Raw genomic sequence first — 16,047 nt, 5'->3', positions numbered from 1 at the left:
ATTGATCATTCACTTATTCATTCATCCAAGGAGTAGCATTTAACAAACTTTGCAGGCTGGCCTCCAAAAATGTACCACTAATGCACTCAGGACTGTAGACCTGACAATTCTCCTTAAGTTATCACTTCAGTCATGACTTCAAATTGCATAACCGAGAACAGATGTGTTCTCCTCGGACCCCAACTATGCAAATTCTTCTGGAATATCAAATACTCCAGTCACACTGGATCAACAATTTAATTATTTGTGTAACTACACTAGGTTCATGCTAACAGGTGTCGTGGATGAAATCTTAATCTTTTTATCTTGTCATAAACAAGGCCACCACATGTTCATAAGCCTGACATACATAAAATGTGAGTGGGGTTTTAACAAGTGGATGGGCCATGGCAAGCTCTGGAGTGTAACAATCATTCCCACTCCAACCACCCAAGCATGGGCTGTAGAAAGAGCAAATGCAGAAGACAGAACAATGGAGAAAAATATGTTTGTTTTTATTTTTCAGGGCTCTAGAGACTGGGACAGGTGAAGGCACTGAAGATCAGCGATGCAAACTCATTAGGGAGGAGATGGTCTGAACTGAGTTGAAGAAATAGTCTAGATTAATTTTGACTTCATAGTAATTGCAGGACCAGTTCTAGACATCCATTTTTCAGCTGCCTCTAGTTTTTGAACTTGCAAACAAAGGAGAACTTCTTCTCACAAGATTCGTCCTTCCATTTCTTGAATCCTATAGTACAATGAGAAGTGTCAGACAGAGAGGATCAGAAGGAGGGTAGCCCCTTCTCGACCTAGGACTCAGAACAAAAAACAAGAGGAAATACTTCTTTATTTTGCAGATAAGGAGCTCACCTTTCCTCTGTCCCAGTCCCCATGTTCATCCCCAGAGATAAGTGGGAGGGAAATGGCAACAGGTGGATAGATTGTCTGCCTCTCACCTGAGCATGAAGTCAGGCTTGCACAGTAGCCAGCATTAGCACTGCTCGGGGCTCCAGTGTCCCAGGACTTGTAGGAGACCAGGGATCCACTGCTCCAGTGCCAGCGGCGGTTCTAGATGGAGAAGGGCCAGAACAGGGGCCATGGTCACTCAAAAATCAATAGAATAACCAGGTCTGTGTGCACACTCAGAAACACGCCAAGATATAGTGGAAAGAATAAACATTGTTGTCACCATGAATATCATCTCATTTCCTCTGCTTTTGCTCTAAGCTTCTCCTTCTCTGGAATATCCAAATTCCTCCTCCTCTTCCAGCAAATAATAAGTGTTCAGAGTTTGATACAGAGACCCATAAAAGCCCATTACAGAGAGTGGTTCCTGATTTTTTTTCCTGAAGCTCAGAACTCTCACATCCAGCATAACATTGGCTGTAGAGTAGTTGTTGATATACTATTTACAGTGTTAAACTGAATAATATACTGTACAGTTTTATACACTTGTATAAAATGTATAACAAATGCTAGCAGTAGATTCTCCTCCACTGCTCATTTTCTATATAGTCTACAGAGGGACCTCTTCCAAGACAGACAATAGCAAAATAGGGAAGAAGTTGTACATAAAGATGCATTTCTAGAAGTAGACACAATGAGTGTGTGCATGAATTCCCAGGAGCCCAGAAAATTCAGCCTTCAGCTCATGTCTCTAACTACCTACACTGAACTTCACAACTCATACATTATAAGATCTATAAAGACGTTGCTTTTATTTAAACAAACAAAAAGATAAAAGTTGGCGTTCGAGGTGCCAGACCTTAAACGTCCCTCTTACCTCTCAAAAATGTTTATAAGGAGATAGAGGAGGCTGCAGACTGACCTTTTTGGGGTCATGGAGGCCAATCCAGACATTGCTGTCATCAGTGCTACTCTCCTTAATCAGTGAGGCCACGAAGGCACCCTCCGCCTGGGTGAGCACAGACACCAGGTTGCCTGAATTCATGTTCTGGCAGTAGAGCTGTTGGAGAAGAAAATGGAGCACTCAGTGGAGGAGGAAGATGTGACGGATATACTGAGACCTTCCAGAGGATGTAACAGAAAAAGAGCAGCACAGAAATGTCCCTGATGATGCTGTCATTGACCACCAGCATCTCTGTGCTAGGAACGTGTCAAATGATAAGATAAAGTAGATTGGGAAGTTTTGGACCAGTGGTGGAATAGGAAAGGGATCAATCTTATCTCATTGCAGCCACAGAACACACTGCAAATTAGCAGCTGCCTCTACCTTCATAAGCCTCCCTTCCCCTGCTGCTCTCCTCACTCACATCTGCATCAACCCAGGTCTCAGGGTCTTCATTAAAGTAGTAGCAGTAGGAGTGATAGGCATTGGTGCCTTCTGGGCAGCTGATTCGGGGATTAGGCAGCTCTGTCTGGGACTCCTGGCCTGGGGGAAAAAAAGGAGATAATTAAGAAAGAATCTCAGGGCAAGGAAAAGGCTAGAAGGTGAATTAGGGGCTTCTCGGTGTCCTTTATAAGAACATAATGATACAATGAATACTGGGGTGACTGCTCACTTCTGCCCTCCTGCGTCCTATCTCTTTTCTCTCTAGTTTCCTCTGCTCAAGACAAGAGGTCACAATGAATAGGCTAAATAAATCTGTCCTCATTCTCCTTTATTTCTGAGGCTCAGGCTTCTGCCTTTAAAGACCCAGGCTTCCTCCTTTCTCAAGTTTCTCTTGGTTTCCCTGCACACGTTTGCCTTAGCTCTCCATCCTATCAATGACTACATAAAAACATCCCCAAAACTGCCATCGCATATACATTCAATCAGATAAACTCAACCACAATGGTCACCTATAAGTGGTCCTATTAAATTCTGTCTCAAACCCATGAATGAGGTGAGGGTGTTTTTGAATGGGATAAAATCAGCCATAATGATCACTGAACAACATAAAACAACCCTGATGTTGACTCTGCTTTTTTTCAAGTGAACCTTATGCATGAGGATGGAGGGAAGACTTCAGAGTTGGGGTTGTGGGAAGTGTGGGGGAAAATCTCACCTTGGCTCAGAGACAGGAACATCAGGGAGGAGATCAGCATGAAGAATGAGTTGGTCTGAGCCATGCTTAGCAGCAGTGAATCTCTTGTTTCAGGTGCAAATCAGCAATCTCTGTAGGAGAACACAGGGAAGAGAGTTTGAAGAAGAGAGCAGAGCACCTGTTATATTTCTAACATCCTCTCCTCTCTGAATTTCTGTGAGCAGGAAGGTCCACTGAGATAGCTACACTCCCAGATATTTCTCTTTTGGTTTTGGGGATAACAGAGGCCAAATTACCCAAAATCAGCTTTGGTCTTGCTTAAGCTTCATTACTACTGGGATCTTTTATTTAGAAAATCACCCTGTATCTACCTCAAAATGAAAAGAGAAAATCCCATGTTAGACATGGTCTTCTCCTGTAACGCCCCTTTACCTGTTGGTAAGTGCCTTGTCCACTTGAGGTGGCTTGTCAGGTCAGACAGAGTAGGAGCTTTATATCAGGGTCTGAGGGAGAACCACATGATATAAACAATGGGTGGAGCAAGGAGTAAGGATCAGAAGGCCTACAGAGGGCACTGACAGTAAGAGATTCTGGCATCAGGAATAGCTTATTCCTGGCATACATTAGGAGTGGTCACAAATGACATCAACTTACCAGAAACAGGTTGGCAAACTGTCCAAGTTGATGTCGAGCTTTGCCCTTCCTCTGCAGCATCCAGGTGTCCAGTTCCCATGGCCTTTAGCAGTCCTAGAAAGAGCAGAAGAGTAGATTTCTTTGTGCTATGTAAATATGGGATGACCCTTTCTTTGGTTTAGGCATGGGTAGGGGTAGGGGAAGAGTCAACTGAGTCCAAAGGATTAAGCCCAATTAGCTGGTGGCATTAAGTCATTTCTCCATTCCCTTTCAGGTTCAGGAAACTCTCAAGACCTACTTCAGAAGGCAAGGTGTATTAGTCCATTTTCATACTGCTGTAAAGATACTACCAGAGACTGGGTAACTTAAAAAGGAAAGAGGTTTAATTGACTCATAGTTTAATTGACTCACAGACTTTCCTGAAGATGGGGAGGACTCAAGAAACTTACAATCATGGAGACGAAGGGGAAGCAAAGCATGTCTTACATGGTGGCAGGTGAGCAAGAGAGAGTGAAGAGGGAAGAGCCCTTTATAAAACCATCAGATCTTGTGAGAATGCGCTCACTATCACAAGAACCGCATGGGGGAAACTACTCCCATGATCCAATCACCTCCCAGTAGGTTCCTCCATCCACACATGGGGATTATGAGGATTACAATTTGAGATCAGATTTGGGTGGGGACACAGAGCCACACCATATCACAAGGTTTAGTAGTTACATAAATTTAAACCAGCATTTCCAGCAAGGTTTGAGCATAAGTAGCTAGCATGATACAGATGTTCTCAAAGTCCAAGCAGGTGGGAACTGCAGGGAGCTGATGCCTAAGTAAGCTCAAAGTAATGGAATATGAAGTTGTTTGTTTGAAGTCAATTATCTGTTGTTGTGAAGTTACAGATAGTGATGTGAAATTAAAAGCTTACTGAAATTCCCACTAAATACCCATTCAGAATCAGGGAACAAGAGCAAATCTGGAATTTAAAATTCAGTTGAAAAACTAACCAAAATGTTCACAGAAATAGAGATGGCTATATCAATTGGGATAAATGACAAAATAATATATTTTGAAATACTAACAGGAGTTAAATTAAATAAATGAAATATATTTATATAAACATGAGTGCATTTCAAAAGCATATATAAACTTAAAATGAATTTTAAAAGTTGCAAAAATTTAAAAACTAATAATATTTATACATGCTTTAAAAAGGCTAATATTTATATTTTTTCTTTATCTATTCACATGTAGTTTAAAGTAAAATAAATCCATAATAAAACACTATCCAAAAAATTTTTGTACTCGTTAGAAATGCAAAATGTTTGTTCCTCAGTTCTGCAAGGAAAAATCAGCATTCAGACAAAAAGTTCTCTCAGCGAGGCATTTTACTTTCTGCAGAAAGGATGCCCCTCACAGATGGAAAAATGGCAAGGGCATACACAGAATGAAGAGACACCAGCATATTTATTCCTTACGCATGAGGTCCCTATTGCTGTGTCTTGTCTCCATTGGCTAGAGCCAGACCTCACAATCTAAATTAAAACCTGATTGGCTAATAATTTAAAACTTTAAAAAATAGGTACAAAAATAATAATATTTCCAAATAAGGAAGGGTCACAGGCTGTGAACTGGGACATACCTATGAGCACGTCCAACACAAATATCTTGGTTAAGGTACAAGGACATGGAATGTACTACGTGCCTGTGACTGTTGAACAACTATATAAGATAGGGCTTAAGAAAGAGTTATTAGCATAAAGCAAGGGGGCTTGAAGGAAGTTCGTCTTTAAAATAAACTATTATTTCTAACACTTATGATTTATTCTTTAACAAGAAGGGAAACTTTGAACAGGAATCTCTTTACTGTCTATATTACTGTTTTCCTGGAAAATATATAATTTTGCTTCTTTATAATAATCATTTTAAACATAGATGACAGAGGTTAATATTGTTTAGTCTAACAGGTTCAAAAGTGTTTGTCAAACTACTCCAATTTATTTCAGCATTTTCTAAAAATAATTATGTTTTCTTTAAAGCTTATAACCAGAGAAAGATGTGAGGTTTTTTTTCTGTAAGAATTTCAATCGTGTTATTCAGAGTTAGAAAGGGATGAAGAAGAGAGAAATCTAGTATGCTTGTTACCATAAGTTTATCTTGCCAAAATCAAACAAGCAATTATTATTATTATTATTATCATTATTTTTGAGACAGGGTCTCTCTTTGTCACACAGGCTAGAGTGCAGTGGCTCAAACAAGGCTCACATCAGTCTTGAGCCCCTGGGCTCAACTGTTCTCCCACTTCAGCCTCCTGAGTAGCTGGGAGTATAGGCGCACACCTCCATGCCAGGCTAATTTTTGTATTTTCAATAGAGACAGTGTTTTACTATGTTGCCCAGGCTGGTCTCAAACTCCTGGGCTCAAGCCATCTGCCTGCCTGAGCCTCCCAAAGTGCTGGGATTATAGGCAGGAGCCACTGTGTTGGGCCAATTTTTAAAAATTAACACAAAAAAATTATTTGTGGTAATTTTTTAAATGAGAGTTTTTCTTTACATCAAGAAGACTTCAAATAGACAATGACTTTTCAGGTACAAAAGATCTAATACTTTCAAATACATAATAAAACACATTGTGGCTAGCGCGATATGAAAGCATTTTAAAACAAATAACAATTGACACAACTCTCATAAAATATTTATTGCCCCAATAGCTGTACGCCCGTTTAGATAACTAACCGTTATTGCTCACATATGTGACTGACCAAATTCCACAGGCCAGGTAGTAAAATTGAGGACACTTACTGGCAGCCAATTTGGTTCCAAAGTGATGCCTTTGTCAAGGAAGCCGTATTTCCCAATCCTTTGAGATTTATCTCCTTGTCCTCAGGATTCTGAAGGTCCTGTCCTCTGAACTAGTTTTACAAAGTTCTAAGAAGTTGATTTTAGGCCTTTCCTATCTATTTCTTCTGTTAGTCTTCACATAGGTGGAAAGGGGTAAACTGACATCTAGTGTTAGTATATCCCCAAATGGGGGCAATTTCTTGATACGCCTCAATAAAGCTTAGAGAGTTTCAAGACTATGGCTTATTTTTAGTGCTATTGGCCATCTTCTATCCACTGTTCCCTGTTTTCCATCTTTTAACAGATTTTAGACTTATTATGGAGACGGAATCTCTCTTTTGTTTAAAACTTTTGGCAGGCATGTGAATAACAGCCTGTCTGCAAAATTTAGACTGGAAAGGAAAGGAGCTGAAGGAGTACCAAATGCACCAAGAATTTTCCATCGTCCGCTGTATTGTGCAGATGTAAAGAAACTTTCTTATAAATTAGCCTCTTCCGCTTCACAGGAAAGCTTCAGTTTATTTAACACAAACTTTCATCACGTGCTCTCTATGCCAGGCATTATTCTAAATGCTTGACAAATAGGCACCCACTTAATCCACATTACAACTTTGTAATATGGGTACTACTAGGAACCATATATCACATATGAAGAAACCGAAAGTAAGAGCAGAGCTAAGTAACTTCCCCAAGATCAAACAGTTGCTCTATATTGAAGCTAGATTCAAAGTCAAGAAGTTTTGCTTCAGGTTCATTTTCTTAGCTCAATGAAACCTGCTAGTTTCCTTCTATTTATTTATTTCCACATTCAACCAATCTAGCTCTCTGAGGCCTGACTAATTTCAATATAGAACCACCCATTGATCATGGCTGTGGCCAGAGGCCCCACAAGAAGAACTTAAAAAAAAATACATTTAAGATACTAAGCACCCAGTCCTTACCCTACAAGTTAATTTGTCCTTTACACACGCTATCATCACAATCCTCTGTGTGTGTGTCTGTGTGTACGTGTTTTTAAGGAAGTGGGAATTGTTCTTTAGAGTCCTCGTTGTAAGGTTTTTGTATCGGTTCAAACCCCGAGAGCGTGCCAACAGACAACAGGAGATGGTGTGTAGCAACATGCTGTTTTAATGAGCACCTGGGTGCAGGCAGGCTGAGGCCTAAAATGGCTTCAGCCCCAAGTGAGGAAGGGGCAAAGGTTTTATAGTCTCCTGTAAACAAGAAGTGTCCTAGTCTGACATAACTGCTACGTTGTACTCAGATGGCCTCTTTCTGGATCTTCAGGGGTACATGTCTTCCAGCTGGCTCTCTTCCTGCTTCTGCTATCTTGCTGGCGCACGCTGCTGGTGCAAATAGCCTTGCACCTTGGGACTGGGCCTGAGAAGGGAGGAGTTATTCATCTCCTTAAGCTTTCAGGCCCTGGGGAGAATCTTACATTCCTGTTTATTTGGTTATAGAAAAGGGAAAAGGGATGACTTTCTCAAGAACTACTTCAGGCGTGACATAGAGGTGGCGTGGGCACCTTGGAAAAAGAAAAATTTAATTTTTGGCATATTCTTAAGAGACGGGTTAGTATCCATAGTGTCATTGTAGCAGGAGCATCATCTGGATTGTCTGGCAGATAACTGTAGTTTCAACAAGAGTTTAATGGCTTTTATTATCAGTGGGATTACACAGGGGAGAAATAGGAGGAGCCCAATGATGAAGATTACTGTCCTTACCAGCATTTTAAATCCTCCTAAAGAACCACCCTCCTAGAAGGTTTTCTGGGTCCCATCCCTTCCAGCTTTGGACTGGTACATGGGCTACTTTTCTGATGTTTGAAGTGATTTCTAGAACTGCTTTTCCATTATTGTCTATGTTAAGACAGCAATTAGAGATATTAAACTTACTACAGACTCCAACTTCTTCTGCTAATAAGTAGTGTAGTGCTAGCTAGCCTGTTTTGATAAATTGACACATGCATTTGGTTTTGTTGTTGCACGAGCATTTCCAGGGCTGAAGTGGTTTGGTTAGTGATTATCTCTAGAACAGCCTGTAGTCTAATTATTCTATTTAGCATATATATAGGAGTGCGATAACCTCAGGAACCATCCTCAGCCTAAGTGGCAGACAGTTATATTGGATGATCTATTGTGGAGGCCATTTGTCCCCTTGCCATCTTTGGTTTCCTTCTACCTTTAAGGATGATTTTTCTTTGTTTAGGTTATTGTATACAGGGACTCTGAGGATGTTGCCCACTGTTAATGTTTTGGAGGAAGTAGTCTTCTTGGTGGTGAGCTTGACGCTGGTACGATGGACCCAGTGGGGGAGTCTTTGGACTCTCACTACTGTTGGCGTGCTGAGTATCACAGTGTAGGGGCCTGTCCACTTTTGTTGTAGCTTTTGGGTGGGAGTCAGGTTGGCAGATAAATACGTCTGTGCTTGCAACACAGTTATGTTGAGAGGACAAGGAGGTGTCTACAGGAAAGGCATGGCCTCATTTGCTGCTTCACGAATGAAACACCGTGTCTGGATTAAGGAGGGGAGGTAATTCCTGAGTGGCTAAAAGTCTGGTAAGGGTAGAGGCCCTAAGACAAATGTTCGGCCAAACATGATTTCAAAGGGACTATAAAAAGAGGGTGCTTTTTGTGTCGCGCAGAGTCTCATGAGGGCTAAAGGGAGAATTTTTTTATCCATGACTGGTGGGTTTCTAGAGCCAGCTTGGTGAGTTGGGCTTTAAGGACAGAGTTAATTTTTTCAACTTTGCCTGAAGATTGAGGCCTGTAGGGTGTGTGGAGAACCCATTTTATTTCTAAGGACGTAGAGATGCCTTGGGTAATTTGGCTGATGAAGGCGGGCCCATTATCAGACTGGATGGATGTTGGGAGTCCGAAACAGGGAATTATATGCACGATGAGAGTTAGTGTGAGAATATTTGCACCTTCTGAAGTTGTTGGGAACATTTCTACCTACCCAGAGAAAGTACAGACAAAGACTAGAAGACAGAGGAGCCGTTTATCTGGCGGGATGTGAATGAAGTCTATTTGCCAATCTTGCCTGGGTATCTGGCCCTGGGCTTGGTGAGTAGGAAAAGGCGGTGGCCAGAGGGAGCCCTGGGGTGACACTGAGTGGCAGATAGAGCAGGATTGGGTAATTTCTCAAACACGGCTGGAAAGGTGAGGACAAGTGAGAACAGGGCAGAGAAGTTGCAAGAGGGGTCTGTAACCAACATGGAAAGAGTTGTGGAGGCTTTGGAGGTGAGGAAAACTTTGAGAGTGAGGAAGAAAGAAGCACCCTTCCTTGACATACGATGGTCCTTGCTTTTGAAGGTTTTGGGCTCAGAAGTCCTCCTTTTCTTCTGAGGAGTAAAGAGGAGAGAACAAGGACAGGGACAGAAACCGGCCTTGCACAGGTTGTAGGGCTACTTGTTTGGCTACCTGATCTGCTAAAGCATTTCCCACTGATATAGGATTGTCTGGGGTTTGGTGGCCCCTGCAATGAATGATGGCAACTTTCTGTGGGAGTCTGGCAGCTTGAAGGAGCTTGCTGATGGGGGCATCATTTACGACAGCGATGTTTTTTGCAGTTAGGAAACCCTGTTCTTTCCAGATGGACAAGTGTGAGTGTACTATGTGGAACGCATAATGAGAATTTGAATATATGTTGATCTGTTGTCTGGTTGCTAGAGTGAGAGCTCGAGTGAGGGTGATGAGTTCAGCTTTTTGGGAGGTGGTGCCTAGGAGGAGTGGATTGGCTTCAACAGTGTGTGTGGGGGGTGACACTATAGCATAGCCAGCATGCCGGCATCCTATAGGAAGGAGCTCCCATCTACAAACCAGGTAAAGGAGGCATCTGGAAGAGGTTGGTCTGTTAGGTTTGGAAAGGGTATAACAAAGGTTTGAATAGTGTTCAAACAGAAGTGTGTACGGTCTTGGGTGGTTGTAGCTTCAGGTAAAAGCGTGGCTGGGTTTAGATCAGAGCTTGTTAGCATGGTGATCTGGGGGATTTCTATGAATAGAGCATCAGTTGGAGGAGCTGTGGGGCAGAGATGAGACTTAGTACACTGTGGTAAGCTAGCATGTCTTGGATGTTATGGGTTGAATAAACTGTTAGGTTGGCATGGACAGATAGTTTTAGGCTTTTAAGGGTGATGGCAGCAGCTGCCATCAATGCTTAGAGGCAGGAAGGCCATCTGAGAACTGTGGCTTCAAGCTGTTTAGAGAAATAGGCAACAACCTGGAGGCTAGGTCCCTTAGACTGGGTTAGAACACCCAGTGTAACTTCACGCTGTTTGTCAGTATAGAGGGAGAAAGGTTTGGTGAGGTCTGGGAGAGTGAGGACAGGGGCTGAGATGAGAGCCTTTTAGAGTAGATGGAAAGGTTGAGTAATAGGCTGTGCAGGTTTTAAAGGCTCATGGAGAGGGCCTTTAGCAGCTTGATATAACAGTTTGGCAAGTAGAGCCAAGGAGAGAACCCAGAGTCTAAAATATCCTGCTTGTCCCTAGAAAAGAGAGAATTTCTTGCTTAGTTTGCGGAGGTGGGAGGGACTGGAGGAGGGATATGCGGTTGGTTGTGAGCCCTTGGGTACATAGGGTAAGAGCTAGGCCTAGATAGATGACTGAAGGGGTGCATATTTGTGCTTTTTTAGGGGAGACTTAATGTCCCCATTCTGCCAAGTTTAAAAGAGAGAGATAGTATAGGTGTTGCAGTCTCTTTGAGAGGTGCTACGCAGGAGCAGATCATTAACACATTGAAGGAGAGTGGATGGTTTTAGGGATAAGGTACAGAGGTCGCAAGCAAGGGCCTGTCTAAAAAGGTGGGGGCTGTCTCTGAAACCTCGAGGTAGTACGCACCAGGTGAGTGGACATGAAATGTGGGTGTTGGGGTTTTCCCACATAAAGGCAAAGAGGTTTTGGGAATTAGGGTGTGAAGGAATTGTGAAAAAAAGCATTCTTTAGGTTTAGAACAGAAAAATGGGTGGTATTGGAGGGAGTTGTGGAAAGTAAAGTGTATGAATTAGGAACTACTGAACATACTGGAAGTACAGCTTGGTTAGTGAGCCTGAGGTCCTGGACTAAGCGATAAGTTCCAGCTGGCTTTTTGACAGGTAGAATTGGTGTGTTAAAAGTGGAGTTTGTTGGGCGGAGTAGGTGACTGGCAAGAAGGCAAGAAATGATAGACTTTAGGCTTATGAGAGCTGCTTGGGGGATGGGATACTCCTTCTATGATAGGAACTGGGTGGGCTCTTTAAGAGTAATGTGGACAGGGGTGTGGTGTTCTGCCACTGAGGGTGAGCAAGTATCCTAAACAGCAGGATTAACTACGGATGGGGGATAAGGAAAGGTTGCGTGTTTTAGGGTGGGAGGTTGAAGGAGTAGAAGAAAACTAGAAGTACTGGAGGGGTCTGGGTGGATGTGTTGGGTACTATGGGGAACGTGGAAGGGGAGAGTAGTGTGGAGTTTTGAAAGGATGTCTCAGCCAGGCATGGTGGCTCACACCTGTAATCCCACTAAATACTCAGATGATTCTGCTAAATGCTCATCACATCATCTCTGACTTCACTCTAAGAGATTGTTAATTTCATACCAAAGTCTTCAATGAAGCCTTACCTCATATCCAGCTATTTTGAGCTTTCTTAAGCATTAGCTCACTGTAGAGTTCCCACCTGTTTAGACTTGGAGAATGCCTATATCAGGCTAGCTACTTATACTAAAACCTGGCTGGACGTATTGGTTTACGTGTATGTAACTCCTAAGGCTTGACATCTGAAGTAGGTCTCGAGAGGTTCCTGAACTTGAAAAGAAATAGAGGAATGGCAGGGCACGTTGGCTCATGCCTGTAATTCCAGCACTTTGGGAGGTTGAGTAGGGCAGATTGCTTGAGTTCAGGAGTTTGAGACCAGCCTGGGGAAACCCTGTCTCTACAAAAAATACAAAAAATTAGTCGGACATGGTGGTGCGTGCCTGTAATCCCAGCTACCTGAGAGGCTGAGGCAGGAGAATCGCTTGAACCCAGGAGGCAGGGGTTGCAGTGAGCTGAGATTGCACCACTGCCCTCCAGCCTGGGTGACAGAATGAGATTCTATCTTAAAAAAAAAGAAAAGAAAAGAAATAGAGGAACAACCCAAGCAACCAGCAAATTGTGCTTACTCATGTGGACTCAGCCAACTCTTCCCCTACCCCTACCTATGCTTAATGTCAAAGAAAGGACTCCATATTTACAGAGAGGACAAGGAAATCTACTCCTTTCCTCTTTCTAGAACTGCTAAAGGCCATAGGAACTGAACACCTGGTTGCTGCTGAGGAAGGGCAAAGCCTGACTTGCACTTGGAGAGTTTGCCAATCTGTTTGTGGTAAGTTGATGTTATTTGTAATCATTCCCAGTGTGTGCCATGAAGAAGCTAGTTCTGATGCCAGAATCCCTCTGTCTCGGTGCCCAAAGTAGATCCTCTGATCCTCATTCCTTGCCCTGCCTCTTGCTTAATTTATGCAGCTCTGTTCTCAGACCTTGTAATAAACCTCCAACCAGTACCTGGCCCAACAAGCCACTTCAGACCCAGCAAACGGGTAAGTGGACATTACAGGAGGATGGCAACTCTAACGTGGGTTCTTCCTCTTTCATCTTGGGTAAGATTTGGGATAATTTGCTAACCAAAAGGTCTCAGCAGTAATAAAGCCTAAGCAGGAGACAAATCTGTTTCTGGGTTACAGGATTTGCATAATCTCCAACATGTATAGAGAAATGTTGAGGGTATGGGTATCTCAGATGGCCTTGCTGCCATTAGGAATCCAGAGAGAGGAAGCTATAAGGAAATTAATCATGCTCTGCTCTTCACTGCTCAAACCCTCTTCTCTGTGTTCTATTGAGATTGCTGATTTGCTCCTTAAGCAAGAGATTCACTGCTGCTCAGCATGGCTCAGACCAGCTCATACTTCATGCTGATCTCCTGCCTGATGTTTCTGTCTCTGAGCCAAGGTGAGATTCTTCCCCCACACCTCCCACAGCCCCAGCCCTGAAGCCTTCACTCCATCCTCATGCATATACATATGGGTTCACATGAGAAAAAGCAGAGTCAACATCAGGGGTTGTTTTGTGTTGTTCAGTGGCCTTTATTGCTGATTTCATCCCATTCAAAGTCCCAGCTACTCGGGAGGCTGAGGCAGGAGAATGGCCTGAACCTGGGAGGCAGAGCTTGCAGTGAGCCGAGATCACACCACTGCACTCCAGCCTGGGCAACAGAGTGAGACTCCATCTCAAAAAAAAAAAAAAAAAAAAAAGAAAAAAAAATCCTCACCTCATTAGAGAGTTAGAGATGGAACTTAGCATGACCCCTTATCAGTGACCACTGCAGTTGGCATTGGTTTATTATATTAATGCTATTCATGATGGGGGGCTTGGGGATGTCTGTATGTAGACAGTCATTAGCGGAATGGGGAACTGAGGGGAGCTTTGTGTGTAGAGAAACTGGACAGGCTTGAGAAAGGCAGAAGTCTGAGTCCGAGGCAGAAAAACCCTGAGCCCCATAAGTAAAAGGAACAATGGGACACATTTCATGAGCCTATTCATTGTGTGCTCTTGTCTTGAGCAAAGACATCTTGAGAGAGAAGAGGTAGGGTGCGGGAGGGCGGAAGTGACTAATCATCCACGACCTACTACATCTCTGTTCCTATAAAGGAACCTCAGAAGCTCCTACCGCACCATCCAGCCTTTGCCCTGCTCTGAGGGTCTTTCTTAATTGTTCTTTCTTTTCCAGGCCAAGAGGTCCAGACAGACTTGCCCAAGGCCCGTTATCAGCTGCCCAGAAGGCACCAATGCCTATGGCTCCTACTGCTACTACTTTAATGAAGACCTTGAGACCTGGGTTGATGCAGATATGAGTGAGGAGAGAAGTGTGGGAAGGGAGGCTCATGAAGGGAGGGGAAGCTGCCACTCTCCAGTGTGTTCAGTGGCTGATATGAGATGAGACTAATCCCCTCCCTATCCAATCATCAGCCTAAAACTTTCCAATCTACTTTATCCCATCATTCAGCACAGAGATGCTGGTGGTCAGTGACAGCATCATCAGGGACATTTCTGTGCTGTCCTTTTCCTGACACAGCCTCTGGGAGGGCCCAGTATATCCCCTACACTTTCCTCCTCCAATGAGTGCTCCATTTGCTTCTCCAACAGCTCTACTGCCAGAACATGAATTCAGGCAACCTGGTGTCTGTGCTCACCCAGGCTGAGGGTGCCTTTGTGGCCTCACTGATTAAGGAAACTAGCACTGATGACAGCAATATCTGGATTGGCCTCTATGACCCCAAAAAGGTCAGTCTGCAGCCTCTTTTATCTCTTGATTATCAATTTTGAGAAGAAAGAGGGAAGTCTAAGGTTTGGGAACTCTAGAACCGGCTTTTATCCTTTCTTATTTTTAATAAAAGGGACTTCATAGATCCTATGATGTATGAGGTAGTGAGATTCAGTGTAGGCAGTAGGAGAGATGAGTGGAAACTGGATATCCTGAGTGTCCTGGGCATTCATTAATGCATAAACTCATATCTACTTCTAGGAAAGCATCTTTATATACCACCTCTTACCCATTTTATTATTGTCTTTCTTGAACAATATTTCTTTGTAGACTATATGCAAAAATATACTAGTTGAGGACAATCTACTGATGGCATTTGGGAGCCTGGTGTTATACTAAACAATACACCAACAACTAGTGAGCAACCACCAGTAATGGTGAATATGAGGGTCATGGGTCTCAGGAGAGAAAATAAGAAACCATGTTCTATAATGAGCTTTTTTTTTTTTTGTATCAACTTCAGAACATTTGTCATTTTGTGTGAGAGTGGGATAGAATTGGACATTCCAGGAAAGGAGAGTCTTAAGGCAAAAGCAGAGGAAAAAATGTTCTATTCATGGGAACAATAAGGTTTATTCTTGCCTTATGTTTGGCCTGTTACTGAGTGTACACACAGGCCAGGTGTTTCTCTTTCCAAGTCACCTCTTTCCCTCTTCTGGCCTTTCTCCATCTAGAATCGCCATTGGCACTGGAGCAGTGGGTCTCTGGTCTCCTACAAATCCTGGGTCATTGGATCCCCAAGCAGTGTCAATCCTGGCTACTGTGTGAGCCTGACTTCAAGCTCAGGTAAAAGGCAGAGAATCCATCCACTTGTTTACCGTTCCCTCCTGCTTAGCTCTGGGGATGAACATAGGAAATGGGGAAGAGATGAGGTAAATCCTCATCCAGGAAATGGTGAAGTGCTTTTTCTTGTTTCTTGTCCTGACTCCTAGATCCAGAGAGGGGCCCCACTCCTTTCAAACCCCTCATTCTGACTCTTCTCATTGTGTTGTAGGATTCAAGGGATGGAAGGATGTGTCTTGTGAAGAAAAGTTTTCCTTTGTCTGCAAGTTCAAACACTAGAGGCACTGGAAAATGGATGTATAGAAGTGATCCTGCAATTACTATAGAGTCAAAAATTAAACTAGACCACATCTCCAACTCAGTTCAAACCCTGTCTTCTCTGCTGAATTTGCATTGATAACCTTCAGTACCTTACCCACCCCCCAGTCTCTGGAGCCTGAAATAATAAAAATAAACATGTTTTCCTCATTGTGCTGTCTGTCTCCTGCATTTGTTCATTC

The 16,047-nt window shown here is 43.0% G+C and overlaps 1 protein-coding gene and 1 pseudogene across 1 annotated transcript; one reads left to right on the top strand and one right to left on the bottom strand.

The window, feature by feature from the left end:
• Positions 1–470: 470 nt before the first annotated feature.
• REG1B (regenerating family member 1 beta) lies at positions 471–3,436 on the bottom strand. Its single transcript, XM_002811848.4, has 6 exons — positions 3,402–3,436; positions 2,991–3,100; positions 2,256–2,374; positions 1,811–1,948; positions 939–1,050; positions 471–730 (listed from the first exon to the last, which is right to left on the bottom strand). The coding sequence occupies exons 2-6, from the start codon at positions 3,052–3,054 to the stop codon at positions 663–665; spliced, it is 501 nt and encodes a 166-aa protein (XP_002811894.1). The 5' UTR covers positions 3,055–3,100; positions 3,402–3,436; the 3' UTR covers positions 471–662.
• A 9,892-nt stretch (positions 3,437–13,328) lies between these two features.
• Positions 13,329–15,826, top strand: LOC100446408 (lithostathine-1-alpha-like; annotated as a pseudogene).
• The last annotated feature ends 221 nt before the right edge of the window (positions 15,827–16,047 follow it).

This window comes from Pongo abelii, chromosome 12 (genome assembly GCF_028885655.2).
Source record: "Pongo abelii isolate AG06213 chromosome 12, NHGRI_mPonAbe1-v2.0_pri, whole genome shotgun sequence".
NCBI lineage: Eukaryota > Metazoa > Chordata > Mammalia > Primates > Hominidae > Pongo > Pongo abelii.
The sequence above is the reverse complement of the archived record's forward strand: the minus strand, read 5'-3'. Positions and strand labels throughout refer to the sequence as shown.

Coding starts and splice junctions, on each gene's coding strand:
- REG1B (XM_002811848.4), bottom strand. CDS start 3,054: ATGGCTCAGACCAACTCATTCTTCATGCTGATCTCCTCCCTGATGTTC. Junction 2,375..2,990: donor GTTCCTGTCTCTGAGCCAAG/GTGAGATTTTCC, acceptor TTTTTCCCCCAG/GCCAGGAGTCCCAGACAGAG. Junction 1,051..1,810: donor GCCTCCATGACCCCAAAAAG/GTCAGTCTGCAG, acceptor TTCTCCATCTAG/AACCGCCGCTGGCACTGGAG.